Raw genomic sequence first — 21,006 nt, 5'->3', positions numbered from 1 at the left:
TTTCTTGTGTGTTTTGTGAGAATGAAAGATTTGGCTCTTCAGTGTTGCAATGGGTGAATGTGCTGACACTCGGCCTGTAGACCCGTATTGAAAGAATGGACATAATGGGGAGCTGCAAAAGAGAACTAGCACTGAACGTTCTGACAAATTCAGTTATGAACCAATCCCTTGTTAGTTGTTTTTGTAGCGTTAATGTAAGCGTATTCTGCAGAATCTGTCATGCCCATGATTAAGCTGTTGCTGCTTCTAGCTGATGTTTTGAGGTTTCAGTATTAGGTTGTGTTCAGTGATCCTTTTGATAAGGTTTCCACCCCCACCCACGTTTCTACCGATTTAGATTTAAAACTGTTCCATTGATTTTGTTCCCCAAAGACACAATTTCTTATTTGTAACTTTAGCCAACTGCTACCATCTTTTTACCTTTGGTGGCTACACGCTTAATCCTTCATCTATCAACATTTTTGGCTCCTTTCTCCTCTGATTTCAATCGAATTTCCATATTTTTATTGCTAAAAGCTGTTTCCAAGCAGCTCAGGTTAATAATTATTATTATGTTATTATAATATATGGGGAAAGCTGCTCCATCACCTCCTATACACTTTGATAGAATTTTTTGTTTGTTTCTTCCCATGCCTCTCACCTCCTTTATACCTTTAAATTTTTCCTGTCTTTCTGTTTTATGCTCAGTACTTCTCTGAACTGTGCCTTTATCATCTTACACACTCTTCATTTTTACTATGCTGTAATCATCTTATTTATTCTTTATTGATTGATTCATCCCCACTCTATCACAACTGTGAGTATCCTTACCTATCTGCCTCCCTTCCTCCAAGAAGGTCAGTTTAAGGCAGTTTGTGACATTCTTGCCTCTGGGTCAGAACGTTGTGTGTTCAAGCCCTGTGTTTAGAGCTTTTATTCTAGGCTTGCGCTCCAGTGCAGTACAAGTAGTAGTTTAAGTGCTCTTTGAGACATTGTCCTCTTTGAAGGGATGCTATATACTGTAATTGCAAGTTGTTTTGTTGTAGTGGAATATTGTATCATCAAGGAGGATGCCCTTAGATCAGATATTAAATCGATGGACTGTCTGCCTGTTTCAGATGGAAGTTAAATTCAGTGGAAATCGCTTTCACCAGACACCGGTTAATCTCGGATGCCGGGTAAATTGGACGAAACCCTCAGCCCCCATTCATTTGCATTCTTACCCGTTTTAAATATGCCGGTTAATTCGTACAGCAATCCGGTTACTCTGGACAAAATGTGGCGCTAGTCGCTGCTGGATGAACGCACTCGCGACTTCGATGTCTCGATCGGCTCCATTCAGCGATGACCGGCTCTGGGATTGAGATGAGAGGAGTCAAACTGTGATTGACTGACAGCTGGAATGGAGCCCATCCATTCTCAAGCTGCTCCAAGACTGTCAATCACCTCGCAGGCACTGGCAATTGGTCCCCTTCCTGTCCCGTGGGAACGGCAATAGGAGGGAGGAGGTGCCACCACTCCTCTGTTGGGTGGGAATAGGTAATGGAACCTTGGTTACCCTCAGATACCGTTTTTTTATTAAAAAAATTTGGTCACTTAATCCACGACTGTTTGTGGGACACTGCTGTGCGCAATTGGCTGCCGTGTTTCGTCCACAAAATATACAGTCAATTCACTTTACATTGTATCCTGTGAAGCGCTTTGAGACGTCTCGAAGACGTGACAAGGCGTTATATCAAATGCAAGGATTATTATTATTATTAAGCCGGACAAAACGGCCAGCCTCAATGTGTCCGGTTTAATCGGCTTCCACTGTATCCATAATACTTTATAAAAAGAGAAATAAATTACCCAACAGTCCTCCAGATTAATTGGTCATTTGCCTCATGTGGCAGTTTGCAGGACCATCTGGTGTAAATAGCTTCCCTATTTGTCTACAAAACCAGTCACTGCATGTGAAATGCTTGAAATGTTTCTATGTGATATATGTGCTATAAAAGTTTTTTTTCTTACAATGTCTTGGTTTTTAAAGCCCAAACTTGACAGAGCTTAGTCCCTATTGGACTTGTCTGTTATCTTGTTGTTCCTAATACTTACAAGCTCGGTTGTATCCCATTCTTCATTTGGGTTTCACAACTGGGGATCAAAAAGTTATTGCAGAACCGCTTAAGGAAGTGGTTCTGCAATAGTGGCTACAGCCTCCTGCTGTAAAAACTGCCGTGTTTGTGTTGCATTTTTTTTATTTACAGCAGCACTGGGAATTCACATTAGAACCACTGCAGCTTTACAACTCATTTCCCCAATGTGAGGAACGCACGTGCTAGTAGATGTTAGTTCTTTGAAAAAAAATAGCCTTTTTCCCAACTATCTAAAGCACTTTGAGATGGTTAACTACATGAAAGGCGCTATACACAATAAGTGCAAGTTGTTGGTCTTGAAATGTTGGGTGGTGTGGGAGGGAGAATAATATCTCTTTGTATTGTAGAATATTAATTAGAGCATTGCCTCGCAAACGAGAAGACCTGGGTTTGCTTCCTGGGCAGGGTGAATGAAACATTGGGTAAGATTCATTACTCCACACGCCTCTGTTTACTAAGCAGTAAGTGGGAACCCGGTTGTTAGTCGATTGTGCTAATGGCTTTCCGGGGTTAATAATCCCTTAAAAATTAAAAGAAATAAAAAATTGGTCACTCAATCCATGACTGATTGTGGGCAGTCTTTGTATAATTGGCTGCCGCATTTCGCCCACAAAATATACAGTCAATTCACTTTAAAGCATGTTCTACAAAGCATTTTGTTTTGTTCTCAACTATGTGATAAGGCATTATATATCAGATGCAAGGATTATTATTGTGTGAATAAAGGATCAAATAATTTATGCTTTGTCAGTTTCTCATTATGTAATGTTTGGGGTAATATACAACACCTTTAGGATTTGGGATTTTTTTCATCCAGATAGAAAAGTCTTCATCTCAAATTGGAGTGGTTTGTTCTAGGAAACAAACAGTCATTTATGAGTACAAAAATTGCTGTCCTCCAAACAATAAAAAACTCCAAACTGTCGTCCTCCAAATAAATTTTAAAATGAATAAATTTGGTCACTCAATCCAAGACTATATGTTTGACACAGCTGTGTGAAATTGGCTGCCACGTTCCACTCACAAAGCATACAGTAAATTCACTTTACACTATATTCTGTGAAGTGCTTTGAGATATCTCGAAGATGTGATGAGGCGCTATGCAAATGGAAGGATTATTATTATGCTACACTGTAGTTTTGATGCTTGATACTGTATTAGTGACAAAGTGTGTATGTTTTTTTGTTCAGTGTGCTGGGCTTTCATGCAACTACCTTAGTCACTGCTTGTCTTTATTTACACTTTAAAGGATGTGTGGAATGTGGTGATGCACTTATCTGGTCAGGTTTAGTGTCTTCTACAGTTTGATAATTAGCCCTTAGCTGGTTTCATACACACAACATTAAAAAAGCAAATGAGCAAAACAAGTTAAGTTTCTTTTCCCTCCATTTTGTTTTGCGGTTCCAAAGAATAGATTGGGGAAGGAAGGACTTAAATGATCACAAAACGCCATGAGAGTGAATCATTTTTAGAGATGCAGTGGATTCTAATGATAGGCTTACTGAAGGTGCTGTGTCACTGCCCCTAAAGACCCTGAGGCAGTTGAATAATTCTTGATGTCTACTCACTCTTGGAATGTGTGAACATGCTCATCGGGAGATAGGAATGGATCCAGTGCTAGTGTAAACACATCGATATTCCACGCACATTGAGTCACTCACAGTGGCTCAGTAGTGTGCCCATTTTATTTTTGATGTTTTTTCTTTCACGGATCTGTTTTATCCACTAAATCTCCACCTGTTTTACTGGGTTAATTGGCTCTTTATTCTTTTGTGCTCCCTCTGCTCTGGAGTAGGTTGAAGTTTTTATCATTCGCAGCAGTAAGGGAGCACCAAGGCATCTGGCGTGCTTGTGAAACTTCTAGGAAGTATTTTATCATACACGGAAGAACATTACAGGTGGAAGTGAATAAAAATAGAATATTCATTTTACCACAAAACTACACCACACCTAATTTGGACCTGGTGATAGTGTGCATGGCACACAATGCCAGAGAACTTCACAAAAATCTCATACCAGAGCTAGTTTGTACAGTATAGTTCAGTGTTGTATTAGTGTAAAGCCACACATACTGACCTGCAGTGGGACATTTTATTCACTATGTCAGATATACTTTCAGGTTACAGGCTGATACGATTTTACCCATTTCAAAAAATAGCACCTGAAAGAGAAAGTGATCTTTTGCAAACGCTAATGACAGTCTGTGTCTTTGGAACAGTAATATGTAGAGGTTTTTAAAAAAATTAAAATATTCTTTGTGAATAATTCGAAAGATTATCACAATATGCTACATAAGTGAGCTAATGACTCATGGTCAAAATAGTAGTCAAAGAGAAAGGTCTTAAGACAGACCTCGAAGCGGTGAGGGAAGGAGTGAGGTGAAGGGATTCCTGAATGGCGTTCCAGACAGTGGGGGCAGATAGGCTCAAAGCCCAACCACCGATGGTGGGGCTGGCAGGGCGGGTGATGTGAAGCAGGCCAGTGCATGCTGAGTGTAGGTAGCGGGCAGGTTGGTAAGGTTGCAAAGGTAGGGTGGAGCAAGACGTTGGAAGGCTTTAAAAGTACGAGGATGTTGAATTCTATCCTCTGGGGAATGGGGAGCCAGTGGAGCCAGACAAGGATGGGGGTGATTGGCTCGTGGAAGTGGTGCGGGAGAGGACAGGAGCTGCAGAGTTCTTGGTGGAGGGAAGAGTTGCAAAGTTTAGCTTCCACAGAGTTGCCTGGATGAATAATGGTCTCGGCTGCCTGAGAGGAGAGGTCAGAGTACGGATGTAGGGTTTAAAGCACAGTTGAGAGTCAAACATAACACTGAGGTTTTGCACTCGCTCTGTGAGCTTAAGTGTGCATTGTGTAGTTTGATGCTATCAGCATCTGAGGTGAGAAGGTGTTGACTGGAGCCAAGAAGGAGGATGCCTGTCTTGCTGACATTCAACTGAAGAAAATTGGTTCTCATCCAGGACTTGATGTCCGACAGACAACTAGTCAAGGCAACAACAACAACAACAACAAGATTCCATTTATAAAGCGCCTTTCACGTCAGGAGGACGTCCCAAGGCGCTGCACAGTTGGGTCATGACCCGAGCAGGGGGGAAATGGTCAGGGTGAGGGAAGGGAGGGAGCAAGGAGGGGGGAAATGGTCAGGGTGAGGGGAGGGAAGGGAGAGAGCGAGGAGGGGGAAGAGAGTCGAGAGGGGAGCTGAAGGCACGGTCAAAGAGAAAGGTTTTGAGACCGGCCTTGAAGGAGGAAAGGGAGGAGGCGGCGAAGGCACTGGGGAATGGAGTTCCAGAGCCTCGGGGCTGAGAGGCTGAAGGCCCGACCACCGATGGTAGGGCGGTTGGGGCGGGGGACGTGGAGCAGACCAGAGCCAGAGGAACGGAGGGTACGGGCAGGTAGGTAGGGGGATAGTAGGTCAGAGAGGTAGGAGGGAGCGAGGCCGTGAATGGCCTTGTAGGTGAAGATGAGGATCTTGAATTCGATCCTCTGGGGGATGGGGAGCCAGTGGAGGTGAGCGAGGGTGGGAGTGATGTGGTCCCGAAGCCTGGTGCGGGACAGTACACGAGCTGCAGAGTTCTGAATGACCTGCAGCTTGTGGAGGGAGGTGGCGGGAAGGCCGGCGAGGAGAGAGTTCCCATAGTCCAGCCTTGAGGTGACAAAGGCGTGGACCAGGGTTTCAGCAGCGTGAGGGGTGAGGTAGTGCCGTAGTCTGGCGATGTTCCGAAGGTGATGGAAGGCGGTGCCAGTTGTAGTGCGGATGTGAGGGAGAAAGGACAGCTCAGGGTCGAACAAAAGAAAGGACAGCTCAGGGTCGAACAGGGTCGGCAGGGATGCCGGAATCATGGGTGGAAGCAAAGACATAGAGATGGGTGCCATCTGCATACATGGGGAAGTTAACCCCATGCTTGCAGATGACATCACTGAGCGAGAGGGTAGTGCCCTGAGGAACACCGCACCTTTCGGGCGGGAGGAGAAGGCGTGAGCAGAGAAGTAGGGAGAATGAAACCAGGAAATGACAGAACTGTGAGGTGGAGCTGAGAGGAATGGTGGTGGAAAACAAGAGTGGGGAAAACAACAAAAAAAGTAAAGCTGTCTGACAATCATTAAAACTGGGGTTTCTGATTTTCATTTTTAACCGATAAACAATAAAATACTCTGATACAAAAACAATGAAATTGGTGTTTATGCAATAAATGGTTGCTTATCTCGCAGATTAGGTTCTCTTTTTCTCTCGGCGACGTTCTGGTGTACCAACTGTACATTTGTCGCTCTCTGCTTGTCCCTCTCGCCTGTGTGCCATCTGGAGTGAAGGGCGCTATATAAATGCTTGTTGTTGTGTGCATAGGTGCGTCTGGTGAAGCAATTGAGCGGAGGGAGGCATGCTCGCTCTCACGCGTGTGCACAGCCATGTCTTCTCTTTATAGTATCAAAAGCCCCGACAACTACTGATTTATAAAGATTCTAAAATTGCTAAAAATAAACTGAAAATTAGAAGCCCTAATTATAACAGTGTATTCATCAGTTTGTTCAGCACCTGCATTGCAATAATTCTGCAGAACAGGTTATACAAAGTACAGGTTAGTGTTTGAAGAGTATGAAGGTCTGAACTCTGCAATGCAAAGGTTTGAGGAACTGAACAAATCCTGTTAATTGTGTGGAGAGTTAGCAGGTTTCAATGTGTCCTGGTGGATAAAGAGACTTGCATCAATATCTCTGCTCTCAATTCCTTCAAAGCTCAGAGCCTCATTCCACAGGGAATGATGCAAGATGATGAGAGGAGAGGGGTTTAGATGAAGAAGACTCTTTTGCCCATTTGATGTAACCCTTTCAGAATGACCTACTCTGTTCCTGTTACAGCTGGGGAGATGGGCATGGAGGACATTTGAATAGCCAAGGCGGGAGGTGACAAAGGCGTAGACGAGGGTTTCGGCTGCATTCGGTGTGAGGTATGGACGGAGGTGAGTAATGTGACGGGGATGAAGGAAAGCAGAACTGGGTGTAAGGTAGGAAGGATAGCTACGGATGGAAACCACGCCCAGGTTACATGTCATTTTATATAGAGCATCACGTTTGTTTCTTGGAAAAAAATATCTTCTGTGGTCAAACTAACGCTTTTGTCTTGATTTTTTTTAGTAAAGTGATTCTTTTCGTCTGAATGAGGAAGCAAGGCTACTTCCCACTATGATGGCAAGTTCCACATCAGATGCAGTGCTTCAGACAAGTTATGAAATCGTTCGGCTGCAGTAAGCTTGTGTTTACGTTAGAGAATGTGAATTGTGCAGAGGGAAGGCTGGAATGGGACTGAAATCACCACCATGTCATCATCCAGTGAGGCTGGCAGGGACATCGCAGACTGGCTGACCGGTATTCATCTGGAGCAGTACACAATTCATTTCAAAGAGTCTGGCTACTGCACAGTAGGGGCCTGTGAGCACGTAAACAATGAGACTCTTCTTGAACTCGGGATTGCTCCGACCGGACACCGTAAGAGAATACTTAGACAACTGTTCTGTGAGTTTCCACCAATGCAAGACGAGGCAGTGGGATCCCAAGCTCTTGATAAACAGGAGAACAAAGGCAATAAGCGAGACAGCGACAATCAGGGTGTTGCTTTACGCAGTCCACCTGCAATAGAAGAGATTGAAAAAAGCACTCCTGTGTCAAAGCCGAGAAGGATTTATGCTAAAAGTGGTTTAACTTCAGATCGCCCCGACCCAGCGCACTCTGATGGATGTGTCATCTCAAAAAGGAACACATTTCAGCCTCCTCAAGTGGCGCAGGTTGAAGGACAGCAGAAATGTTCACATGGCAAAGGCCTAAAACTGCATATTCCTGAGCCCGAGGATTCCTCTTTCAGTTCATGCGAACAACAGGGCGACGTGAAGAAGGATAATCCAGCCGATGGTCGCCCACCACTTCCACCGCGGGTGAATCAGGGCACTCCCCCTCTCCCATTCACTGGGGATAAGGCACAGTTGCCTTCTGCTTCTGCTGATTCTTCAGATTGCACTTCTACAAAAGAGACTTCAGTGGAAGCCGATCAAACACCAACCTCTCCTTTCTTTGAATTCAGAGGAGAAATGAGAGCGAATGCTTTGTATGATGGAATACAGATTGTTCCAGACCAGACTCTTATGGGAACTTCGAGGGAATCTGATCTGAGGAACAGGCCCCCTGCAGAGCTTCCCAGCCTATGTGCGGCACAGGCTGTACCGCTCTGTGCTGCAGACAACAGGTGCAGTTGCGTTTTATATTCGGCATTATTTTAGGTTTGACTTGAGCGTTTTGCGTACTGAATATTTATTTCCTCTTTTCTGGAGGGAAGGAGGGAGGGGCAGATTTGTTGATCTGGGATTTTACAAAATTAGGAACAAAAGAGGGTTATTGAACCCATCGACCCTGATCCATCATATTATTAATTCATCACAGCTGTCTGTATGGAGCTCATCATGTGGTGTAAATCTGAACTGCTTGTACCCAATTCCTCTGACAAACAGCTTTGTTTAGCTAAACACAAGCCTGATACGCATCCCCAGACCCTCGACCTCCACCACAGTGGCCAAGCCTTGAGCTATCCCTAATCTCTCAAACTCCTTGCCTCAATTCCTCCTCCTCTCCCCTCTTTCTTTAAATTCTATCAGAAAACCTATCTCTTCAACTGCGTCTATGGTCACCTTCCCCTTTCTCGCTTGCTAAACGTCCATCCCTGATATCCTCCATGAAGGGCAATGGGGTCCAAGTTGTTGACAATGAGGTATAGAATGCGCAATGTGTAAACTATATAAATCTGATGTCTGAACACCAATGGTGCTAGAGCCTAGAGCTCAGATAGAAAGGGAGAGTTGGTGATATTTGTGAACCCTGTGCCTGCAAATGATGTCACTAAGAGGGAGTATGCAGATGAAAAAAAGGGAGAGGACTGAGGATGGATCCCTGATAAAGGCCACACTTGGCTGTATGGGGCCAGGAGGAGAAGCCATTAGAAAGGATATAGTGAGGATGCTAGAATGGCAAGGAGTGGGACCAGGAAAGTGTGGAGGGCTAACATCTCTCCTCCCTGATAGTTTTTAATTAATACAGAAACTAAATGCCCCAAACTAAGACATGTTTTTGTTAAATAGAAATGCTCAAAAAGAAAAAAATCTTTAATACTGCTTTCAGTTGTACATTCAACAATAGATTATAAATGTGAACCATTACAGAAAACCTGTCAGTTTCACAGTTTTAACATTGGTATATTTAATTGTTGTAAACTACAGTCGTGACAAAACAGCAATTAAGTTTAGACAGCAAGTTTTGCTTTATATTGAAGCTTGCTCAATGCACTTTTTTATGTTTTTTTAATAACACAAGTTATTTTTAATCATGGCTTTTGTCCTCAACCTGATGACAATGCATTCCCATGAGATTACATATAAGTTCGCAAGTAGAAGTTTTTGTTGTGGTCTAAACCTTTATTGTTGAAAATATCAAAATCATAGAATTCTTTCCAGTGTTCTATGTTGTTTTCCAAAATGTTCCAATCTTAGTTTACATCGTCTTGCCTTCAATGCCGTCGGCAGCTGTTGTTTAAAAGCCAAAAAGCAGATGATCAAGAGCTATTTCAATTTGCATTCAAAGAATTGCTTTAAAAAGCATTTTCTCTTTGGCTCAATCCATTTTATGCTACTCCTTTCTTGATGGTCCGACAGCAGGATTGTTTAAAATCCATTAGATTTTTACCTGGCTGCTATTGTGTAACTGTTGTGCAACTTTGTGGATTGTTTGTTTTTAAAGTAAATATTTGAAGAGCTATTATACAGCGTGCTTGCAATTATTAAGGCTAATACTCACTCTCTTCTGCATTGAAGAACATTCAAAATTAATTTTTGGACTTATTTTGTATTCTCAAATATCGTGTTTGGGCTGAAAAAGTAAGAACTCTGAGTACCTCCATAAAGCTAAATAAATAATAATTTGGGATTTGATTTAGCGCCTTTTATGTCAAGAGGCCGCCTTCAAGTGCTTCAATAGTAATGTACAGAACTGGAAAAAACCATTGCGATAAGTTTCTGGCTAGTTCCATTTTCTAACATGCTGTTTGCTACTTTCAGTGCTCTGAGGCACTATCGTGCATAACCAACAACAACAAATTACATTTGTAAAGCTTCACCTTTCACATCGGGAGCACGTCCCAAGGGACTATTTAAATGTGGAGTCCTGTAGCTCAGTGTTAAAGCACTCACCTCGCAAGCGAGAAACCTAAGTTCAATTCCTGGCAGGGCGATACCTTGGGCAGGTTTCCTTACTCCACATGCCTGATAATAATCCTTCAAGAAAAAAAACTATTAAAGTATTAAAAAAAAACTATTAAAAATGATGCTATATGAATGTAGGTTGTTGGTAAAAGCACTGATAAATATATTACTATGATTAAAGTCTTAGCTGTTCCCAGGATGTATTCTTGATCTGTGCTGAGTTATAACTGATCTCACCTGGAGAGGTGAAGGTGCTCCAATTGACATTAATGCTCCTGGGTTACGGTGGGGAGTCAGCAAGGTCTGCCACTCCTGGCTAATAATAATAATAATAATAATCCTTGCATTTGTTTATAGTGCTTTTCACGTCTTCTAGACGTCCCAAAGTGTTTCACAGAATATACTGTAAAGTGAATTGACTGTGCACAGCAATGTCCCACAAACAGTCGTAGATTGAAAATGACCAATTTATTATTGTTTTTGGTTTTGGAGGGATTATTATCAGGCTCTGTGTGGAGTAAGGAAACTTGCCCAAGGTTTCGCCCTTTGCCTGGAATTGAACTCAGGTCTCTCGCTTGCAAAGCGAGTGCTCTAACCACTGAGCTACAGGACTCCATGTTAACCCATATTGGAAATTGTCAATTCTGTGAATGTGTGTTAAGGATTGGCCTGGGATATATCTGATTCTCCGTGGGGGAATTATCCTGGGTAGTCAGCAGGATTTAGAGGAGAAGACTAGTCACTGGGAATGGGATTCTTTCCACTGAGTTCCTGTTAACTCAGCAAACCAAAGCTCTAAAAAAGAAGTAGGTCCTAGCTGGTCAAGCATGGGGAAGTTTGTTACAGAGTCTTTTCAATGGCAAGCTATGTGGTTCTATGTTAAACTTTAGTACTACCCCAACTCACAAGCTGTTACAAATCTGATCATAGTTTCAGGGATTAGGTTAGAAAATTGTGTCCCTCCAGGGAGAGGGTGCACATCCCATTACCAGACAAAATGATAATTTCCATAAGTTTTTGAACTCTCAATAGTTTGGTATAGATCAGTGGCGGCCAACCTATTTTGTCGGGTAGCTAAATTCATTTTCTCGATTGAATATGTTTTGATTAATGTCTAACTCAGAAAAAAATGGAAACAAAACATTGATTTAAAATAAACTCATCTAGACGAGTGAGAATGCTCGGCAGGCCACCTCCTGAAGGTTTATGTTTATTTGCAGAGCCTATGAAACAGCCAAAGTGCCCAGTGGTTAATGTAGCATGAGGCATAGTCGCAACCACATTATTATCTAATTTTGCTTATTATCGATAAAAGATGCTGTAGTGACATTTGCTGTCCGCCTAACGTGAAAGGCGCAATACAAATGTAATTTGTTGTTGTTGTATTAAACCTACTGTGGTTTGAAAATAGTGAGCCTGACATTGCAAGGGGATAGTTCAAGCTCAAATTTCATTTGAGAAGTTCTTTTTCATCCATTCATTTTAGCTATGGTATCTGGCTGGGAGATCTCTTTCAAAAATCAACTTCCTCTCATTATCAGCGGTCAAAGTATTTTACAACAAATTAGTCCTTCCTCTATTGAAGGTTAAGTGTTCATGATGACAAGGCATTATGTTTAGATGAAATTCTGTGGCTGAGTATTCATTTAGAGGGAGAATTTGCTCAGATATAAATAAATATGTTGTGGGCACAAAATTGGCTGCAATGTTTGCCTCCAAAAGACAATGTAAAAGTTGTATAAAAGTCAGTATTACGAACCACTTTACAGCAAATCCTGTAAAGTGCTTTGAAATGCTCTGCTGATGTGAAAGGTGTTATGTAAAATAATAAGGATTATTGTTATCATAACGGCCAGGACTTCCTACTGGAAAGGAGCAATAGGTTGCAGGAGTAATAGTTTAGACCAGAATTGCTGCTTCATATGGTAATATTCTTGATCAGTAGTGCGACTAGCTGATTACTGAGCTTGTAAGATGCAAATAACTTCACATGTAGGCATAGTTACATTTTAATTAGAATGCAGCTAACCCAGGAGATGTCTTTTGGAGATGAAGGATGAATTGCATTTTTCATATTAACCTTCTGTTAGGAGCTCAGTGAACTAGTTTCAAATCATCTTATTCCCCAATGTAAATAGTGGAACAAGGTTTCCAGAGCCACCTTTTTAAAACAGATTCTATCCTTTTAATTTCATTACTTTAACTGAAGTCAGTGGGGGAGTTTGGGAAGCGATTCTAATGCTGATTAACACTTTTAATCTGAAATGTTTTAATGTGAGCATGCTGAGTCCAATAGATAAAGGCACTCTGCTATGTAACAACGGAGGAATCTGAAGCAGAAGGTTGTGGGTTTGATCACTAACCTTTGCTGAGTAGGAAAGGAAAAATCAGCCAGGGTTCTTGCTCCTGATTTACAATCTTTCACATTGGGAGGACGTCCCAAGGTTCTGGACAGACAAAATTACGGACCCAAGTTGGGGGTCTGGGTGGGAGAGGGTAGAGGGCAGGGGGGGAAGCAGGGAGATCGAAGAGGAGGGTCTTGAGATGGGTCTTGAAGGTGGCAAGGGAGGGGCGAGACGGAGGGACTGCGGGCTGGAATTACAGAGGGTGGGGGCAGAGTGGCAGAAGGCCCACCCTCCAATAGTGGGACGAGCAAGGTGGGGGACGGGAAGCAGGCCGGAGCCTGCTGAGCAGAGGGAAGGAACAGGATGGTAGGGGGTTAGGAGGTCGGAGAGGTAGAGGGGAGCAAGATAGAGGGGTTTGTAAGGTGAGGACCAGGATCTTGAACTGTATCCTCTGTGTGATGGGAAGCCAGTGGAGTTGGGCAAGGATGGGGGGCGATCGGATCGCGGAGCCTAGTGTGGGAGAAGACACGGGCTGCAGAGTTCTGGATGATCTGCAGCCTGTGGAGAGAGGAGTTGGGGAGGCCGAGAAGCAATGAGTTTGCATAGTTGAGCCTCGATGTAATGAAGGCATGTATGAGAGTTTCAGCGGCCTGCGGTGTGAGACAGTGTTGGAGCCGGGCGACGTTGCGGAGGTCGGGGAAGGCAGAGCGGGTCATGGCGCAGATGTGGGGTAGAAAGGATAGTTGAGGGTCAAACAAGACCCAAGGTTCCAGACTGGCTTAGCGAGGTGGAGTGTGCAACCATGGATGGTGATGCTGCCAGCGCCTGAGGTTAGGAGGCACTGATGGGAGCCAATAAGGAGAGACTCGGTCTTGTTGATGTTCAATTGAAGAAAGTTATCTCTCATCCAGAATGTCCCAAGGTACTGATCAGTCAGGGATTTGGACCGGAGCTGGGGTTTGGAATCAGGAGGGGTGGAGAACATGTATGGTAGGAGGGTGACCGAAGGCTTGGTAAAGGAGGGGGGTCTTGAGACGTGCCTTGAAGGAGGCAAAGGAGGGAATGAGGCGAAGGAACTAGGATGGATTTCTGAAGGGTGGGGTAAGAAAGGCTGAAGGCCTGATCTCCATCGGTGGGAGACATGGAACATGCCAGAGCCCGCCGAACAGAGGGAGGGGATATTTGGAGTTAGCAGGTCACAGAGGTAGGGAGGAGCAAGGACATTGAGGGCTTTTGAAGGCAAGAATGAGGATTTTGACAAGGGTTTATCAAGAACTGAAGTTGGCTCACTTGGTTTCCGATAAGTCTGAACTTTCTAAAACTTGTGAAAGTGAGCTCACAACTCTACTGGGTAAATTTACCACATGCTAGTACTGAGTCAGATGCACCAGGTTTTATCTTTTATTTGTGCCGGGTTTAATTCATGTATGGCAGGGCAATGCTTACAGTACTACAGTTTGTCTTGGTGCTGCAATAGAAGGGCAGGGCAATGCTTTGACTAATGCAATTGGCCTCGGAGGGAAGAAGTTGCCACCATGCACAGAAAGGAATTTACATTATATTTTTGAGTCTTACCGTAGCAGGAGGTTGCCTGTTCATATGCCACTGTTTTCCATGTTGCATCTTTTCCACTCTTTCTGTCAAACAATGCTGAGAGTTCATGTCTTCTTAGTTATAGAGTTCATACTTGGATAATTCTTTACACTTCATGGGGGATGGGGTTGACAGAGAGAATGAGCGCTTAATGGCAGGTAGGATCCCTGCTGCTCTTTGGAGAGGTTGCTCTCTAATTCTTGGTGGACAAGTCAAAGGGAGGAGAATTGAGTCAAGGTTTATGCATGTCATGTTTCAAATGGTGTTCTTGACCATAATTTCACACTTTGTAAATGCTTCATCTGCAGCTTTTTCTGTAGCCTATGCACGTATAAAGCCAAGTAGATAGAACTCCTCCCTGGTGGCTTTTGGTATGTTTGACTTCAACTGGATGGATCTGAGTTTTTTGTGGAATGTTGGGAGTTTTCTTTCTATTGAGCAAAACAGAAACTGAACAAACCTCAGTGTCACAGTGAGGTTCTCCCTGTGGATGGAAAAACTGAAGCACACATGGCTGTGGTTAGGGAATGAATGATAACCGTGTTCATTCTCCTGCATGTGCTTTTCCTGCTTAGCATTTTTTTTGTGTTCCTAAGTAGTCTCCACTTTGTATGTAATTATATGCAGTTGTCTCACGGGTAAAAGTTAAAATTCTGGATTTCTGCAGCAAGAGATATTTGCAAGAATTTAAAGTGTGCATAAAGATGTGACTTTCTCTTAACAGGAGCATTGTAGTGCTACTTCTAGTGCTGCTTTCTATATCACAACTTGCTTTATGTTATCTAAACCAGCGATCTCTGATGGTCAGCTTGAAAGGTCACTGGAAAAAGCAGCTGGTGAGTGATTTTTTAGGGTTAACATGTGACTTCTGAAAAGTCATATGAACATGCAGCACAGAAACAGGCCATTCGGCCCAACTGATCTATGCCGGTGTTTATGCTCCACATGAGCCTCCTCCTGCCCTTCCTCAACTAAGCCTTCAAACGTAACCTTCTATTCCTTTCTCCCTCATGTACATATCTAGTTTACCCTTAAATACATCTATGCTATTTGCCTCAACAACTCCTTGTGGTAGCAAGTTCCTCATTCCCACTACTCTCTGTGTGAAGACATCTCTTCTAAACTTCCCTATTTGATCTATTTGTGACTGTTTCATATTGATGGCCCCTGGTTTTGGTCTCCCCCACAAAACCTCTATCAGGTCACCCCTTACCCACCTCTTTTCAAGAGAAAAGAGTCCAAGCCTGTTCAGCCTTTCCTGATAGGTATAACCTCTCAGTTCTGGGATCACACTTGTGAATCTCTTTTGCACCCTCTCCAGTGCTTCTACATCTCTTCTATAATGTGGGGACCAGAACTGCCCACAGTATTCTAAGTGTGGTTTAACCAACGTTCTATAGACGGCTTTTCATTTCTATCCCTCTAGAAATGAACCCCAATGCCTGGTTTGCTTTTTTTATGGCCTTATTAACCTGGGTTGCTACTTTTAGTGAATTGTGTATGTGTACTCTTAGGTCCCTTTGCTCCTCTACCCCAGTTAGGTTTTTATTTTCCAATTACTTCTGATCTAATAAACCTTGCATTTGATATAGCACCTGAGCAGTTCATTGAGATGTCCCAAAGCACTTCGCGGAATATACTGTGAAGTGAATTGACTGTATATTTTGTGGCTGAAATGAAATATACAATATATTTTGTGTGCAAAACAAAATATACAATTGCCTCTAAGGCTATGGTTACATGTCCACCCATCACGATTTTAAAGTCATGTAGTTTAGGCTGGCATTCCAGTATAATCCAGGGGAGCGCTGCCTTGTCAGACGTGCTATGCTTTGGATGAGATGTTAAACCGAGGGCTTACCTTCTTGTCCAGGTGGATGTTAAAGATCCCATGACAGTATTTGAAAAGAGAAGGAAATTTCTCCTGGTGGCCTGGCCAGCAATCCCCCAGAAAAAATTGGTCATTTACTTCATGGCTGTTTGTGGGACATTGCTGGGCGCAAAATTGGCTGCTGTTTTCACCTACAAAGTACGCAATCACTACATTTTACAGTAAATACAAATAGATATATACACTGCCTTTCAAGTCAGGAGGATGTCCCAAGGCATTTAACAATAATGGCTTGCCTGTAAAGTCCTGTGAATTGCTTTGAGACATCCCCTGATGTGAAAGGCACTATATCAAATGCAAGAATTTGATTATCGATTATAGTAACAATTATTATTTGTTATCACAAATATTCAAGTGGGTGGAAGAGATTGCAGTTGTGTTTTTAAGTGTGCCGTGAACCTTACATGGTTGAATAAAATAATACTTGAGTTAAGGTATGGAATTGATATTTACTTAGTAGATTAAATAGTCACACTGTGACTAATGATTGAACTGCCCAAATTTGGAATAGAAATAAATTGAATGATGCTTTTATTAGCTGTTGGGACTCCTCATGCATTGCAATATTATGTCCAGGAACTGCAATGATACAACTTGCTTCATTTTACAAATGCTTTCTCTACGTAGGAAAACGGCCAGTCATAGTTGGAATCATCCTGTACTAATAGCCCAGTTTAGTCCAGGGCCACAGTACATCCATATTAAACTGGAGTATGTTATAACTGAGTCGGTCTATATTTTGAAAAGTTACTCTTCCTTCAACATTATCAGCTGACTTAAATTTCACTTAGTGGTAACCCTATAATTCTGACAGTAATTGGTAATTCTGTTATTCAAACTATCTTGGCAGAGTGCAGTAGTTGTTTTATATGTTGTTTCCAACAAGAGAATGAATGGCAATTCAAATCTTTAAATTTATGTTTCCAGTTCCCAACCGCCCTCAGCCCTGAAGTGAGGCTTCTGCAATGTATTTTTTCTTAAAAAATCCTTGTATTTGACATATCGTCTTATGTCATCGAAACATCACAAAGTGCTTCACAGGATACACTGTAAAGTGGATTGACTGTGTTTTTGTGGGAGAAAAGTGGTAGCCAGTGTGCGCACAGTAATGTTCCACAACAGCCATGGAGTGAGTGACCAGGTTTATTTGGGGTATTGTTGGACAGGACACAGGGAGAAACTTTTTTTCAATAGAGGAATCGAATCTTCAACATCCACCTGAACAGACAGACAGGACCTCAGTTTAATTTGTCATCCGAAGGATGGTAACTCTGACAATGCAATGTTTCCCGGCACTGCATTGGAGTGCCAGCTTATGTGATTCCAAATCCCGACGTAAGGCTTGACCCACAACCTTCTGATTCAGAGACAAGCGTGACCCAGGTACCTTTTAATAAAAAAAAGGTCACTTTGAGTTCTTGGATGATCCAATGCAATCCAATCCCCCCCCCATGCAAAACATTTTAGGGCCAAGCCACTCAGGTACTCAAAAAATGTGGTTTGTCTTTTGATCATAAAGTGAAGAGGCAATTGAATTATTTTGTAACACAGTTTGTGGTGCTACTTCATGAGGAGTGTGGAGTCCTGTAGCTCAGTGGTTGAGCACTCGCTTTGCAAGCTAGAGACCTGAGTTCAATTCCAGGCAGAGCGAAACCTTGGGCAAGTTTCCTTACTCCAGACGCCTAATAATAATCCCTCCAAAACCAAAAACAATAATAAATTGGTCATTTTCAATCCATGACTGTTTGTGGGACATTGCTGTGCGCAATTGGCTGCTGCGTTCGCCCACAAATATACAGTCAATTCACTTTACAGTGTGTTCTGTGAAGCGCTTTGGGACGTCCTCCTGACGTGAAAAGCGCTATATCAAATGCAAGGATTATTATTATTATTAGTGTGCATTGCACCTAGATGTTACAGGTGGACAGAGTACATTACATTCTTTCATTTCATTTACTACAGTTCCTTACTGAAAAGAAGAAACTTCAATCTATCAAATGTTTCCAAGACTTGTGATGTTCCAAAAATTCCATTATCATATGGTAAGTAAAAAAAAAGTTATACCTTCATAATTTTTATTTAACTTTTACCACCTACAGGTTTGATTTGCCTTTCCCTTTTTTTTACTCGTAAGTCTCTTTAGTTGACCAATGGAACAGGTTAGATTACTGAGCATGGTTTCTAGTGAACTTCATAACCTGGGCCAATAGAAAATTGTGGAAATATTTGCCCCAAATTGTGAGGCATTTGATAATTTTGCAGAAAATTGCAGAGAAATTTGATAAATTTTGTGCAGAATTGCAGAGGTTTGATTGGTGCTATTGAGAGACCCAATTCAGCAGTTTTCTTCAGCCTCACTGACTGACAAGTGCACTTAAAGGCAAAGGAACTAATGAATGAAGTTTGTTACACTTTTAACTTGGAGAGGTTAGCCCTGTACTGTAGTGTGGGCTTGCTGCAGTTTCATTCGAAACGTTAGCCCATCTTTTGACCCGCTGTGGATTTTATTTTTATTTCTGATTTCCAACATTTAGTCATTTTTCTTTCTTGGAAATGTCAATCTTACTGGGAGGGTGTGGAAAGCAGTAGCACAATCTCTGCATTTAAGGTAAAAAAAAAGGTTCCCCTTTCACTTTATGGCACTATTCCAGCTCGATTGTAATGCCGCCTTTTAATTCACTTCAATCTGTTTGCCGTTCTGTTATTGCAATTCTATTTAAACAGCTGCTTCAGCGACACACTGTGCTACAGTTTTGCAGGTTTTCCCCATTTAGACTGGACAGATATTATTGCAGTAATAGCAACACACCAACAAGAGTGTGTGTGTATATATGTATATATATATATATATATATATATATGTGCCCATTGCAGCTCTGGTTGCAAAAGGATCTATTATGGAACGTAGACAGCCACACAGACAGACATTTCATCTAGACATTATACTCAGCTGGGAGGACTGCTGTGGGAGGACTCCTTTAATATATTCTCTCTCTCAGTCTATCTCTCTCTCTCAGTTTCTCTTTCTCTCTCAGTCTCTTTCTCTTTCTCCCAGTCTCTCACTTTCTCAGTCTCTCTCACTCTCTCAGTCTCTCTCACTCTCTGTCTCTCTCACTCTCACAGCTCTCTCAATCTCACAGCTCTCTCTCTCTGTCTCTCTCTCTCTCAGTCTAGCTCTCTCTCAGTCTTTCTCTGTCTCTCCCACAAAACACACAGTCACTACACTTTATAACATATAGCTGGACCTGTTGCAGCTAACATAACGTGTAGAAACAGGAGAAGGCCATTTGGCCCTTCGAGCCTGCCCCGCCAATCAATCATGGCTGATCTTCTAATCTAACTCCAGCTAATAACCTAACCCTGCCTTATCCCCATATCCCTTAGTCCCTTTCGCAATAAGAAATATATCTATCTCAGTCTTGAAGATGTTCAAGGACTGAGCGTCAACAGCCCTTTGGGGTAGTGAGTTCCATACATTCACCACCCTTTGAGCGAAGAAGTTCTTCCTCAACTCAGTGCGAAAGGGCTGGCCTCTGATTTTAAGGTTGTGACCACTGGTTTTAGTTTCTCCAACCAGGGGAAACAATCTCCCACTATCTACTCTATCATGCCCTTTGATGATCTTATAGGTTTCTATAAGATCCCCTCTAATTCTTCTATATTCTAGAGAATATAGGCCCAAATTGGTCAGCCTATCCTTGTAACTCAACCCCTTCATCCCTGGCACTAGCCTAGTAAATCTACGCTGCACCCCCTCCAAGGCAAATACATCCTTCTTTAAATAAGGAGACCAAAACTGCACACAGTATTCCAGGTGTGGTCTCACCAGGGCCCTATACAGTTGCAGCAAGACTTCCCTACTCTTATACTCTAATCCTTTCATAATGAATGCAAACATACTGTTTGCCTTCCCAATTGCTGCTGCACCTGCAGACTAACTTTCTGTGATTGGTGTACAAAGACACCCGAGTCCCTCTGGACGCCAACACATTCCAGTCTCTGCCCTTTTAAAAAATAACCCGCTCTACTGTTTTTGCTACCGAGGTGGATGACTTTGCACTTCCCTACATTATACTCATCTGCCACCTACCTGCCCAATCACCTAACCTATCTATGTCGCACTGCATTTTTTAATGTGACCCTCTGTGTTGACACTTCCTCCTAGTTTTGTGTCATCCGTGAATTTAGATATATTAACTTCGATGTCCTCATCTAGATCATTGATATAGATGGTAAATAGCTGAGGCCCAAGGACTGATCCTTGTGGCACTCCACTAGTCACATCCCGCCAATCTGAAAAGGACCCGTTTATCCCTACTCTTTGTTTCCTACCCGTTAACCATTCCCTATTCGATGTTAATATGCTCCCCCCAATTCCGTAGGCCCCTATCTTTTGGTTTAACCTTTTATGCGGCACCTTATCGAATGCCTTCTGAAAGTCCAAATAGACCACATCCACTGATTCACCCTTATCTAGTTTACTGGCAATATCCTCAAAAAACTCTATGCGATTTGTCAACTATGACTTCCCTTTTGTAAAGCCATGTTGACTTGGCCCTAATTATATTGTGCTCCTCTAAATACCGCACTACCACATCCTTATTCAACAATTCTAAATTTTTTCTTATCGCTGATGTGAGACTAACTGGCCTATAGTTCCCCATCTTTTCCTTTCCACCTTTTTTAAATAGTGGTGTGACATTTGTGATCTTCTAATCCATGGGGACTGTTCCAGAATCCAAGGAATTTTGGAAGATCAGACATAAGGCCTCCACTATCTCATAAGCTACCTCTTTTAAAACCCTGGGATGCAAGCCATCCGGACCAGG

The 21,006-nt window shown here is 42.5% G+C and overlaps 1 protein-coding gene across 4 annotated transcripts in view; it reads left to right on the top strand.

The window, feature by feature from the left end:
- arap2 (ArfGAP with RhoGAP domain, ankyrin repeat and PH domain 2) overlaps nt 1-21,006 on the top strand; it is a 179,478-nt gene that overhangs the window by 24,115 nt on the left and 134,357 nt on the right. For 3 of the 4 annotated variants that reach the window (XM_007889088.2, XM_042341269.1, XM_007889086.2), the window contains 3 exons: nt 6,969-7,069; nt 7,245-8,346; nt 18,140-18,219. In XM_007889088.2, the coding sequence (XP_007887279.2) occupies nt 7,427-8,346; nt 18,140-18,219 (1,000 nt within the window). In that variant the 5' untranslated portion in view covers nt 6,969-7,069; nt 7,245-7,426. Of the gene's footprint in view, nt 1-2,516; nt 2,540-6,968; nt 7,070-7,244; nt 8,347-18,139; nt 18,220-21,006 lie in introns of those variants that run through there. The other variant, XM_007889087.2, reaches the window with a different exon arrangement.

This window comes from Callorhinchus milii, unplaced genomic scaffold (assembly GCF_018977255.1).
Source record: "Callorhinchus milii isolate IMCB2004 unplaced genomic scaffold, IMCB_Cmil_1.0 Scaffold1, whole genome shotgun sequence".
Classification (NCBI taxonomy): Eukaryota; Metazoa; Chordata; class Chondrichthyes; order Chimaeriformes; family Callorhinchidae; genus Callorhinchus; species Callorhinchus milii.
The sequence above is the reverse complement of the archived record's forward strand: the minus strand, read 5'-3'. Positions and strand labels throughout refer to the sequence as shown.